The sequence below is a fragment of the Lissotriton vulgaris genome, chromosome 4_1 (genome assembly GCF_964263255.1).
Source record: "Lissotriton vulgaris chromosome 4_1, aLisVul1.2, whole genome shotgun sequence".
NCBI classification, from domain to species: Eukaryota; Metazoa; Chordata; class Amphibia; order Caudata; family Salamandridae; genus Lissotriton; species Lissotriton vulgaris.
In genome coordinates, this window is record NC_141691.1 from 636,219,608 (window position 1) to 636,232,511 (window position 12,904).

The 12,904-nt window shown below is 44.0% G+C and overlaps 1 protein-coding gene across 4 annotated transcripts in view; it reads right to left on the reverse strand.

Annotated features, from left to right (window-relative positions):
* The window catches only part of C4_1H7orf57 (chromosome 4_1 C7orf57 homolog), a 242,188-nt gene that overhangs the window by 61,374 nt on the left and 167,910 nt on the right, over nucleotides 1-12,904 (reverse strand). For all 4 annotated transcript variants that reach the window (XM_086964899.1, XM_086964896.1, XM_086964897.1 and 1 more), the window contains exon 6: nucleotides 3,913-4,043. In XM_086964899.1, coding sequence (XP_086821025.1) covers nucleotides 3,913-4,043 — 131 coding nt within the window. The remainder of the gene's footprint in view (nucleotides 1-3,912; nucleotides 4,044-12,904) is intronic.

Here is a 12,904-nt window from a genome sequence, read left to right on the forward strand (position 1 = left end):
TGGTGATATTTGTTTTTAAAACACAAGTGCACGTTATGAATGGTGCCAGTTCTGACTACCTTTGTTTTTCCTTTGAATCTTTTGTTTTGAAATACTTACTCCTGTTGGAACTTGAGTCTATACTTTTTTGATTTCAAGAAGATTTTATTGAGAGAGATAATGATCCAAGTAATAAAAACCAAGTACAATAGAGGTGATACAATCTGACATAAGTAAAAAAAAGAGAGAATATACATCACTCAAGAAGTAAGTAAAATAGATGTAAATAAATTAAAAAAGACAATCAATGCAAAGTTGAGAATATGAACCAATATAGGCTGTCAGTGATCAAAAGCAAAACGCATCACTCTCTAAAATTGAGGATGGGGACAAGGGAGGAAGTAGAAGAAAAGAAGGAAAAAAAAGGAAAGACGGGAGAAAGACCCAGCAGAAAGAAAGAACGGGATGAGAGGACAGGAAACCACTACCACCCCTTTGGATTGAGATATTAAGAGGCTGCAAGTGGTCCTTGCATAAGGTGAATACAGACTTATTATATGACTTCGATATATCTAAACTTGTGAGTGTGTATGTGTGCAGAGAAGTGTAACAGTACTCATCCTTACTATTTTTACAGTCAGAATATTACACAAGTAAACGCTGTACATTCCTCAGAGACCCAAGACGTGGTGCCAGGCTGGACCAGGCTGAGTGAAGAAGCAGTGTTTTTCTCTTCTCTTCTTTCTCATCCACTTCCCCTTTGCTTTTGGAAGATCTGCCAGCGTGACAGTGTTTTAGTCCCAGCACTGAGAGGTGTTCCAAGAGGTATAAGGATATTCGTCATTCATCGCTCCTGCAGCCATTCTGAGATTTCAGGTGAGTGGTCACACCACACCCTTACAAGGAGAAACGGGTTCCACCGCCTGCTTCTGTAAGAGGATGTTCACTTCCAATTGTAATTGTTGCAGTTGGAATCTAGATTGTTTCGGAGGTATTGAAGGTAGAGGGCTGATGAATCTGAGAGAATATCCATTGCGAACAATAGTCAGCAATTGTCTTGAGTGATTGTTTGCCACTCTGCCAGGTAATGTTGGATGCTTCCACCTACCAGAGCGAGTAACGGAAGAGGGGTAGACAGGCTTCAGGGTTTCAACCCTGCTGGCATCTTGCCTCCTTGTGCAGGTTGCTGTCCTGAACTTCCTCTTGCTTGTCGTTTCTTATAAGGCTGGTAGGAGCGTTGCTACTGTTTTTGCGTACCTGACTGGCCGCCCTGTTACCACTGAGGGATTTGAATCATCTGTGTAGAATAACGGCTTTGAAAAGGTCTGAAAGATTTACGCTGCTCCTTAGGTCTTTCCAGGCCAACAGCTTTTAGCGTCTCCATTTCTGCCTTCTTCCTGTCCATTTCCTCTTCTGCACGAGTGCCAAAAAGAGTTGTACCTGAAAACGGGAGATTCAGGATGCGCTGCTGTGATTCAGGTTTGAGCAACGTAAGGCGCAGCCATGAGTGCCGCCGAAGTGCCATGCCGTGGCAATACCCAAAAGCAGCAAGAAAGGATATGTCGGCTGCTGTGCTTATGACTTGATTTGAGACCCTAAGACCTTCTGTCAAGATCTCATTAAAGTCCTCTCTTTTGTCTCTAGGGAGGTAGTCCGCAAACTGTTGGAGGGATTCCCACAGTGGTCAGTCATATCTGCCTAGTAAGGCTGTGACACTAGCAGCTTTTATAGTAGTTGCTGCTGTGTTGTAAACCTTCCTTCCTACTGAGTCTATTTTTTGGCTCTCTTTATCTGGTGGCACAGTAGAGGCTGGAGCTGTAGCATGTTGCTTTTTCACCACCAAAACGATAACAGAATCCGGAGCTGGGTCAGTCCGTAGGAAAGTAGGGTCCTGCTCTGGAGGCCGTTATTTCTTTTGCAGCCTGGATAGAGCTGACTTAATTGAAGAGGGTGTCAGAAAAAGTTCCATAGCTGGTTCTAAAAGGCCCGGCACCAGAGGAAGCAAGGGACGTGAATCTTGTTTTTGCTGAAGAGTCTCAAATATCACAGAAGATCTTTGCGTTGCAGTGGATACTTGAAAGTTCAATTTCAAAGCATCCTGAACCAGAACTTCTTAAAAGGTCGAAGTGTCATAACCTAGTAAAATCCTTGGTGGGGGAAGAGTCCGACAGTGAAGAAGTATACATCCCTGTGCTTTAAGAGACGGTGTCCCTGGTATGTCTGGAATGAGACCTTCCTCCGTGATGCTGACGATGTGAATGAGTAGAGGAGCATCTATGACTGTGAGACCAATGCCTTGTGTGAAACCTAGACCTTGGTCTTTGTGTTAGTGGTGGTGGTGGTGGTGGAGATGGAGGTGGAGGCGGTGGAGGAGGAGGTGGAAGTCTTGGTTCCACATCTGGCAGCGTTGGAGGGGGGGATGTACTTAGGAGAATGGGTTCGGGAGTACTTAGAATACGATATGTAAATCAGCCTTCTCTTTTTCTGCGCCTCCTGAAGCCTTGAAGAAGCTGACAAAGTTCCTGAAGAAGATCCATCCGTCCCCATTGATGTTGATCTACTCGTCGACAGTGACCTTCGACGTCGCCTCGAAGGAGGGACGACCTCAGCATCGACCGACGCTGGGAGCGCGTTGGCGACCGAAGATCTGTCTCGACGTCGATCGACTGTGATGGTGAGAAAAGGTCCTCGACGGCGACCTGCAAGGTGTCATCGTTTGCGGTGGGCTTCCTGATGCCGACGTAGTTCTCCTCAACGTGGGATGTCGAAGATCTTCTTCTCGACGTGGAACGCCGACGTCGTTTTGACCCAGAGCTCAGGGTCGACGGCGAACAGGTCAGCGCTGTATCTCCTCTCTACATCATCGTCCCCGACGTCGACCGGGACTGGTGCAGTTTCTCAGCCCTTCTTCTGATGGGGAGCCCCCCAGAGGCTGAAGACAGAGCCCTCGTAGAGGAATGATCCTCTCCTTGCTCTGAAGACCCAACTGAAGACTGAGCCTGCTGTTTTTGTCACTCTTCTGATCCTTGAAGTCAAATCTTCTCTCTATCACGCAGGGTGCGCTCAGAGAAAGTTTTACAGATAGAACAGGAGTCAGGAACATGAGTAGCAGGCAGGCATAGTATACACACTCTGTGAGGATCAGTCTTGGTTTTCTTCCTACCACAGTCTGAACACTTATCAAAAGAGATGGCATTTTTGAGTGAAAGCTTTAAAAATTCCTGTCAGAAAAGGACAGAAAATGTATGGAAAGACCAAAGACGTTGAGTGAAGTAGCTATTCGTTAAATTCAGAAGTGAATTGTGAAGAAAAAAACAAAATTGGTAGAGCTCAATGCTCCAAGGTCCTGATAGCAGGAGCCAGAAAAAAGAACTGAAGTAACTGCCACTGGCTGTGCATGATGGGATACTGGTGGTCTCTCGATTTTTAAAGGCACAGCTTCTATTTTTAAGACATATAATGGCAGCCTATGTGGCTATTCTGTCCTCTCCTTTCATCTCTATCATGAAAAAAGGAGTTTTGTGAAGAGGATTCTTCTATGTGTTAAACACTTCAAAAATTGTACAAAATATAGTAAACTGGCTCCTTTTTTTCACTTCAAGATGAAGATGCGGCCAGTGTAGCCTATTTATTTAGGCTGCATTATTGTCTCCTGATTCCAGAAGAAAGGCAAAAAATCCCACTTAAGAATATATATCTAAAGAAGTGCTCCAGGGTCCCCGCACATAGGCGGGACTATTCAAGTGCTTATAACTATACATGGAAATCCACTAAGAGAATTATCTTTTTGTGTTAGGCATTATCTAAAAAACTTTTTTTTTTTAAATCAGACACTTTTGCAAAATATAAAAACAGCGTCCCCAATTACAGTGATATAAATTTGATATAAGTGGTTGGAATCGTGGTAATGAAGAATGTTTCAAAACTACTTACATAGGTGGGAAGATAACTTTTTTCCCCGGATGTTCTCGTTTGCTGGTGGTGGTAGGTGGTATTACGTTGTTCTGAACTACTGTCGTTTTCTCAGTCTTGATACTTGGATTTATTGCAGGGAGCTTTATGTGCTTTAAAATAACATGCATTTTATTTAGTTTACATATATATACATTGGTGACTGCAAAAATGGATGAGGAGCAATACATGTGGCAAAATACTTATTTTCTGTTCTATATTCACCTTTCTGAAGCATACATGCATTGCTTGAAAACTCTTCAGAACTCATCAAGTTTAAAATGAGGCCTCTTTGTTCTAATGTCCATAGAAGGTTTATACTATATTGAACACTGACCTGAGTTTCAACTTAACCTCATAGCTGTTATTAAACATTCCTCCCCAGTGCTGCGCTGTCCATTAGAACTAGTGTTGAATGGACGTTCAATGGTCGTGCGCAGCACTGGGGAGGTAGTGCTGCCGTCGGCCAATGCACCGAGGCAGCACTTAAGGGGATAAGGCCCGATCCTCATTGATGCCTCATCAGTAGAATATACCAACATCATACAATGCTTTTCATGCAACATACCTGTCCAGAGTAAGACACTTCCTTACAATGCCATCTTTATTTCCATTCTCAAAGAAATAGATTGGGTCAATCAGGATTGACATATTAGATGTCACTGGGTGGGCCCGATGATGAAGCATGCCACCAACTAGGTTGGTGGGTGAGGGCTTCATGAACACACCGACTAGGTGCCTGCTGAAAACACAGTTCAGAGTCTTACTACGGTCACACCGGCTAGTCCCTGTTGATACTACAGGTTTAGAGGTATATCGTCTTATATGCTCTGGGTCTCTTCTATTCCCAATGTGTAGGACTATTCGGCAGAAAGCAAATAAATATTGCTAGGAAGAAAAAAGACATCAGGCAGCTAAGGGATTAAAAAAAAAGTTTCCCGAAGACCTCTAAAGAAAACTCTCCGTTGCTAAAAGAATTATCAACAGCATAGTGCCTGCAGAATACGTGAGGGGGCATGATTGCACTCCAACTCTCTGTGACTGAAATGAACCTTATGAGTGTTGCCAATGTTGCCTCTGCTCTGGAGGAATCTACAAACAGTGGTCACAATGCAATACTGGGCACAAAATTACAAATCAATTACTCTGTACACATAAAATTTGAGAGCATACCTGCCATTGACAAATAATATCCATATCTGTATGTGTAAAAATAAAACTGGAATAAAATGCCATTATTTAAGTGAAATTTGGGGACACGGGACAATCCTAAAAGCCATCATATTTTGGTCGAAAATATTACATGATACTTATTTCAGGAGGCTCCGACAACTACTAAGGTTGTCTTGGATTATACTTGAATACCGGAGTCTGCTGGTGCATGACACTGTCCGCAGAAGAGGAAAGGATTGATGCCCGTGGCCAAAGAAGAATGAAAAATCAACAGCCACTTGCTACTGTACTGAGATCTGGATTTCCTGGGAGACACAATAATCTCCCGATTTTACTGGGAGATACCAAGATGAAGAAGACTAGCTCCTCAAATCCAATGTGCCCGAATTAGGCGACAGCAGGGACTAGCTTAAAAGATCTCATGAAGTAGGCGTAGCATGTCTTATACCAAGACGTTCTAGGATCAGGACGATAGGTCACTTATGAGATCTTCTCCAACCAGCCTAGCATGTTCAAAACATTTTAGCATTTCCTGTTCAGTGTGCTGGGAAGTTGTTCAACTTAACTTAAGGCACCTAAAAGCCTGGAACAAGTTGTCATGGACTGCTGGGTACCCCTCCATGGAGTGAATGGAGATTCCTGCTGAGGGTCTTTGCTCCCTAGTTCAGAAACCCTGCCATGAGGAGCAGAAGCAACATGCTGTGGAAGGTGGCCCATTCCAACAGGACTACTGGTATCCAGAAAACCTATGTAAAGTAGCATACATCTGCCTTCTGAAATGAAACAAGGATGTGGTGCTTACCACCAACATCTTTACAGTGAGCATGGTTACAAGACTTCTAATGCCAGGAAGACTGCCTTTAACTCAAACATACCAATGTGGAGGGTCAAATCAATGCTGTCCCACTAGTCCCAGATGAAGAGTTACTTGCAGTGTGCACCCCGGCTCTCGAAAGAGTCTGTGGTGATCACGATCTGCAGTAATGACAGGAGGAAGGGACAGCCCACCAACAGCAGGGGTAAATGTGCCTATCGCTTGAAAGCTGAAAGATTATACAAGTTGATTTGGAAGGACATAGACTTATGGTTCAATGTAAATGTAGTATATTTGTAAAGCGCACAGATGCCCCAGCAACGGGGCGTCCCGGCGCTGTATAACGCTGTGGAACCCTTCCTGGCTCTCCCTGTGAGATGCCCCCCCTGGGCACCCCCAAGGTGAAGCCAGGCATCCCAGTGTTGTTAGGGCCGTTGTGGAGATTAAGCAAGATATTGCCCAGAGTTGCAGCGTGGGACCCATGATTAGAGTAGGCGCCGAGGCGAGAATTATCGAGTCCGCGGACATTGAGCCCAAGACCCTGCCGCGTCAATAGCTGTTTCAGCCAGTAAGCTATCAGGTGACAATGCATGGCCCACACAAAGCTTGATGGGGGGGGCAACTATGTTGGACACCTGTAATCTCAGAGGCACCCAGTACCTCCATATTGTGAAGAATTTGTGACCCAAAAAAAGATTAGTGGTCTCCTTTATGGAAGAAAGTCTTTGTTGGGATTTAAGGGAGAGGGGAATCGCTTGTCTAGCATGGCCTAAAAGAACTGTATTCTCCCTAGATGTGTAACAAAACCAGAGATTCAAAAGTACAGAAAAGAAAATGGTGAAATTGTTCACAGCCAAAACTCTGGGATATGTCTTTGCCATACAACCATCCAGACAGAGGTAGAAGTAGACCTTCTGCAAATGCCGAAAGTCCATACCCAAATACAGAATTCTGGGAAATAGTCGGGCAATTTAGGTCAAAGGGAGAATTCTGTATTGACAGTTCCTGAAGGTGAACCTTAGGGACTCTCTGCAAACCTTTCGGAACAAAACATGAAGGAAAATAAGTTACTTACCTGTAACTGTAGCTCTCCAGTATTGGTATCTTTCATAGATTCACAGGCTCAAATCATTCCCCGTCTTCGAAGTGGGAGTCCCACGGTACCATAGAAAGCAATAGTGATAGATATACATTGAAGTCAAAGTTAAGACATTCACTTATATAGCTTATTACCATTATTTAAAAAGACCCAAAGTCCAGCCAATCATGCAACATCACCCTTTAGAACCCTTAAAACAGACGCTCAAGTTCCTCAGATTTTTCAGCAACAGTGGGATGAAGCACAGAAGCGAAGTAAGGGAAGTCTCAATGGGGAGAAGGGTGGGTCACATGTGAATCTGTGAAAGATACCAATACTGGAGAACTACAGTTACAGGTAAGCAACTTATTTTCACAGATTCACATGCTTGATTCAGAATAGTTAGCAGTTGTAAATACCCACAATAGTATTACATTGCGGAAGGTGGGAAAACAAGTTCAAAATGGCTCAACTTATTGAAATAGATGGTGCAAAACTACTTATCCACAGCCGTATTGCGCTTGTTAGGGCAATCCAGGCAGTAATGCTGCATAAAGGTGTGACTGCTGGGCCATATTGCTGCTCTTCATATCTGTTGAATGGGCACACCAGCAAAGAGAGCCATGGTAGTAGAAACAGATCTAGTACAATGAGCCTTAACTTTATGCGTTAAGGGCTTTCCTGCTTACCTGTGGGTGGAAGCTGCGATCCATCTTGTAATGCTTAGCTTCAAAGCTGGGAACACTTTCCGTAAATTTCCATTAGCCACAAACAATTGATCTGTTTTTGCGGAGTTGTTTCGTTCTGTGTAAGTAGAATTTGATACAACTTTTACAATCTCATGTATGTAGAAATGTTTCTGCCAATGTCAGTGGATCGGGAAAAGTGTCCTCAATAATATAGGTTAATTAAGATGGAAATCCGAAGGTACCTTTGGTATGAACTTCGGATTAGTTCTTGATATGAACTGTCCTGTTTAAATTGCATGAATGGTTCTTTGACTGTAATGTCACTTACTCTTTTTGCGGACGTTAGTGCGAGAAGCAGTGCTGTCTTCCATGTGAGATATTTTAAGTCTGCTTTGTGGATCGGCTCAAAGGGAGCCGCCTTCATTAACTGACTCAGTACTACATTGAGATGCCAAGTAGGAGGAGGTTCCTTCACAAGAGGAAAAACCCTGAAAAGCTCCTGGAGAAACTCCTTGATTACACTAGCGGTCCAAAGGGAGGGTAGCGTATCTGATCTTTGAAATTAGGATATGGCTGCTAGATGCACTTGAATAGATGAGTTAGCAAGACCGGATTTTGCCAATTGAAGAGGATACAGCAGGACTTGTTCTGGGGTTGATGAGATAGGATGAACACCCATTTCCTGGCACCAGAGACACAAAAGCTTCCACTTGAGCTTATACATCTTATAGGTAGTGTCTGCCCTGTCCTTGTGAGGATCTCTCTGAAGTATGTACCAGGCTCTTGTTCATGATCAGCATTGTTGGAATGGGCTTCAGATGAATGTGGGCCAGTTCCGAAAGAAGCAGGAGTTCCGTGAACCAAAACTATCTGAGCAACCTGGGAGCAATCGGGATAATTTGACAAGGTTCCCTCTTAATTTTCCTGAGAATCCACAGGATTAATGGGATTAGGGGGAAAAGCGCATGCAAATATCTTTGACCATCTGATCGAAAAAGCATTCCCCCACGACCCTGTTGGGACAGGGCTGATGACTCTGTTCCTCCCTGCTTGTTAAAGTAGAGCATGCTGGTGGTATTGTCTGTGCGGATTAGCATGGATAATCCTGCTATTTTAGGAAGGAACAATAATAGGGCCAGTGCTATGGCCTTGAGCTCCAGTAGGTTTATGTGTAACTTTTTGAAGTTTTTCAATTTTTCACTTGCAGTCAAATCCTGAAGATGAGCGCTCCATTCCCCTAAGGACACGTCTGTCATTATGACAAAGTCTGAAACCTGGTGAGGATTGTTAGCACCTTGATATTGTTTCCACTCTGAGCCCACCATTGCATGGATTCTACCATGGTTGGGGCAATTCGAATTATGTAGTCGAATGACATTTGAACTTGCACCCATTGCTTGTCTAGCTCCTCCTGCAATGGTTACATGTGAAGTCGACAATTTGAGATTAATGGAATGCAAAAAGATAGCATTCCTAGGAGTGACTTGTACAGTCAAACTGAAACGGACATTCGTTTGCTGAGCCATTGAGCCAGTTGTTGGATTCTTGACTGCCGTTCCAATGAGGCAAAATATTTGTTTGGTTGGAATCTAGTACTACTCCCAAGAACATCAGCGTTGTTGTTGGATTGAAAGATGATATTAGCTTGTTACTAGTGAACCAGCTTTTTGAAGAGTGTGAGGCAGATTGAAGTATCTGTTGTGGCCTGCCAAGACGTTGAAGCTTTTGGTAACTCGTCGTCCAAGTATGGGAATACTTCTACTCCTCTTTGTTTCAGATGAGCTGCCACTGGTGCCAGACACTTGTTGAAAATACATGGGGACAATTTTAGTCCGAAGGGGAGGAATTTGAATTGGTAGTGGGTGCCAGCCCCCTTGAATCTCAGGTACTTTCGATGCTTTGAGTGAATCGAGACACGGAAGTATGCATCCTTGAGATCTAGAGCCATCATGTGATCCCCATGACTGAGCAGATGTAAAATATCTTGCAGGGTACCATGCAAAAGGATTGTCTTTTCAGGTATTTGTTGACCTTCCGAAAGGTCTAAGATAGGGAACCAGTTTCCCGACGTTTTCCTTCCCAGGAAGAAACAGGAATATAAACCAATTTCCTTCTGAGTCCTCAGGGCCTCTTCTATTGCACCCTTTGGTAGCAAGGTTGATATCTCCCGCAAGAGTTGCTTTAGATAGGAATGTGGTGCCCCTTTTGGGGGAACATTTGGCAGTTTTTTTGGTGATTTTGAGTGTGTGTCTTTGAGCTATGACATCCAGGACCCATCTGTCTGTTGTTATGGAGGCGGTTTTTCTCATTACCTTCAAGTTGTTTTTTCGAAGTGTGTGGGGCAACTGGCACCGTTGAAGGGTCACTGATTTCTGGCAGTAGCTCTACCTCTTGTTGGTTGCTTGTACGGCACTGGAGATGGTTGTCTGTATTGTTGGGTGTATTGGGAGCGATACTGAGCGTGAGGGGGTGAACCTGCTGACTATAGGGCTGATATCCTCCTCTATAAGAAAAGGTCTGTCTGTCTTTTGCCCCTCATTTGTAGAGTTCCTAGGGTCTTGGCTGTGTCTGTATCTATTTTTATAGCTTGGAGAGGAAAGTCAATAAGCTTGCCGAACAATACTTCAACATTATATGGCATATCCAAGATCTTGCTTTGGATTTCTGGTCTGAAAGATGTTTCCTTCCGCCAGCCTTGTCTTCTAAGCAGAGCTGCCCCTGCTAATTATCTAAATACAGTTGAGTAGAGGTCAATTGCACAGTTGATTATCTCCGCAGCGGCCCTCTCTCCCTCCTGGAGAATTTTCTTAGCCTCAATTTTTGCATCCTCTGAAAGGGGGTTCAGATATTGAGCAAAATTAGACCACATTTGTCTGTCTTATTGTCCTAAAATCGCAAGGGAGCTGGTTGCTCAGACGATGATGGCTGCTATGGTGGAAAAGTGTCTGCAAATGTTATCCAGTCGATGCCCATCGCGATCTGGTGATGCTGTGATAGGGGTTGATGGATTCTTTGAACACCGCTGGGCCGCTTGCGTGATGACGGAATTCGGCTTGGGGTGACCAACTAAACATGCTGATGAATCATCTGGTGCCTTGTACTTTTTATTTAGTCTAGGCAGCACTGCCAACAACTTAGCTGGATTTCTAAGTCCTGATGCTTTCCTCCCAAATGAAGTCTACAATAGGAACAGCCCTTATAGATTAGTTCATGGGTCTTTAAAATCGAAGAGGAAGCAATCAGATTGTTTGGTGGTTAGGGTAATCTGCAATCTCTTTGCTGCCCTCTCCATGATGTAGTGGAAACCACTGATGTCGTCTGGTGGAGAGTCCACTGATGGTGGTACCGGAAGGAATGATGTTGGTATTAAATATTCGGCCCAATCACTGGGCATGGAACCGGAATCTCTTATCTCTCCCTCATCCAAGGTAGGTGGAACATCCACTGGTGAGGCAACCAATGTACTGGCAGAGGGGTCACTGGTAACTGTAACGTACGTAGTCGAGGAACCGGTGTCTGAAGCATATGTTGAAGATTGGTGACTAACTCCAGTGGAATTTGGGCTGAGTGTTCCTGCTGACTATTAGCGTTTCAAGTGGGCATGCGGGCAATTTGAGAGTGGATGGCTTCCAACTGCCTAAAATTAAACTCCGAAAAAACGGAGGTGGTCATTTTCGGAAAGCTCTCACCCAGTTGGTCTGATACGTGGTGGCCTCCCACGTATGGGACCCCCCCCCCCCCCCGAACCGGTAACTACAGTCAGAAATCTTGGAGTGACTTTTGACGGGAACTTGAACTTCATGGCACATGCAAATAAAACAGCAGCCACCGCTCATTATAAACTCAGGCTAATTAAGAAAATTCTACCATTCTTGCCAGTCGCAGCAGGAAAGACACTGGTAAGTGCATTAGTGTTGTCCTCCCTAGATTACTGCAATGGTTTATCCATCAATGCCCAGGTTAGAGTTACTAATAAATTGCAGACTATCCAGAACGCTGCTGCCCGTCTCCTGACTGGAACCCCGAAGTTCATGCCAATCGCTGAGTCTATAAAAAATCTCCATTGGCTCAAGATCCGCAATAGGATCAAATTTAAAACTCTATGCATAGTCTATAAGGCTCTGCACAACCAAGGTCCTTACTTCCTGAAACACCACCTTAGATTCCACTTACCTACTAGATCGCTCAGATCCAATAATCTTAACTATCTGCTGGTATCACGAACTAAAACAGTTACCTGGGGCGATAGGCGTTTCCTGGTGGATGCTCCCAGACTTTGGAACTCACTGCCAGTAACCATCAGGGAAAGCCCGTCCCTGATGCAATTCCGCAGAAAAATAAAGACCTGGCTGTTTTGTCAAGAATAGCTTCAGACTAAGCCTTAGGGGGAATTCTACGCACTGTTCTTAGCGCCGAGACGCCTACGGGCATTTGTTCGCGCTGTATAAATCGTAAAAATAAATAAATAAATGTTCTGATTGTTAAACAGCATAATATTGACATCATAGTATTGGTCTTCTTCATCAACTTCCTGCCACTTTACATGTAGCTCAGAGGGACTATGTGCTACACAAATGGGACTGCCATCCTCTATGAGTCGTCCTCATCAAATAAATGCACAGAACAGGATAAACTTTACTGGGTGATGTATGAATAGGAAGAATTGTTCCTGTGGGAGATTTCTATGTAAACAATATAGTAGAGACAGGCATCAGTGGTGTTAGTGGAGCCTTTGTAGACGGTGGTAGTGTTTCCAACGTCATCAATGAGGTCTGTAATGTAGGTGTTTTTGTCAATGGGCTTCCCGTCGGCCTTGTTGCCAATGAGGGTTTATATGGCGTTGCCCTCATCATTGGTGCCTTCGTCAATGGGAAGGTATCTTTGTCGACAAAGGTCGCTTAGTTGCCACCATCAGCGTTATGGATGATGTTATTGAGGTTTTCCTGAGCACATTTTAAAATGCTGGTGCCGATAGAAGTTTAGATGTTACAGTGGTTGTTGAAGCCACTGGCGACAATGTATCATCAGCGATGCTGCTGATGTGAACATCGATGTTATGGTAGTGGAGGTGATTGACGACTGTGTCACCGATAATGCTATCATCTATGGTGTTATTTTCGACAAAAACATTTAAGAGCAGACATTGTTTTTTTGAGTCTTTATTATCAACTGAAGGAATTTTTACGACTTTTTAAGAGAAACTTCCTTCAGAGATGGAGT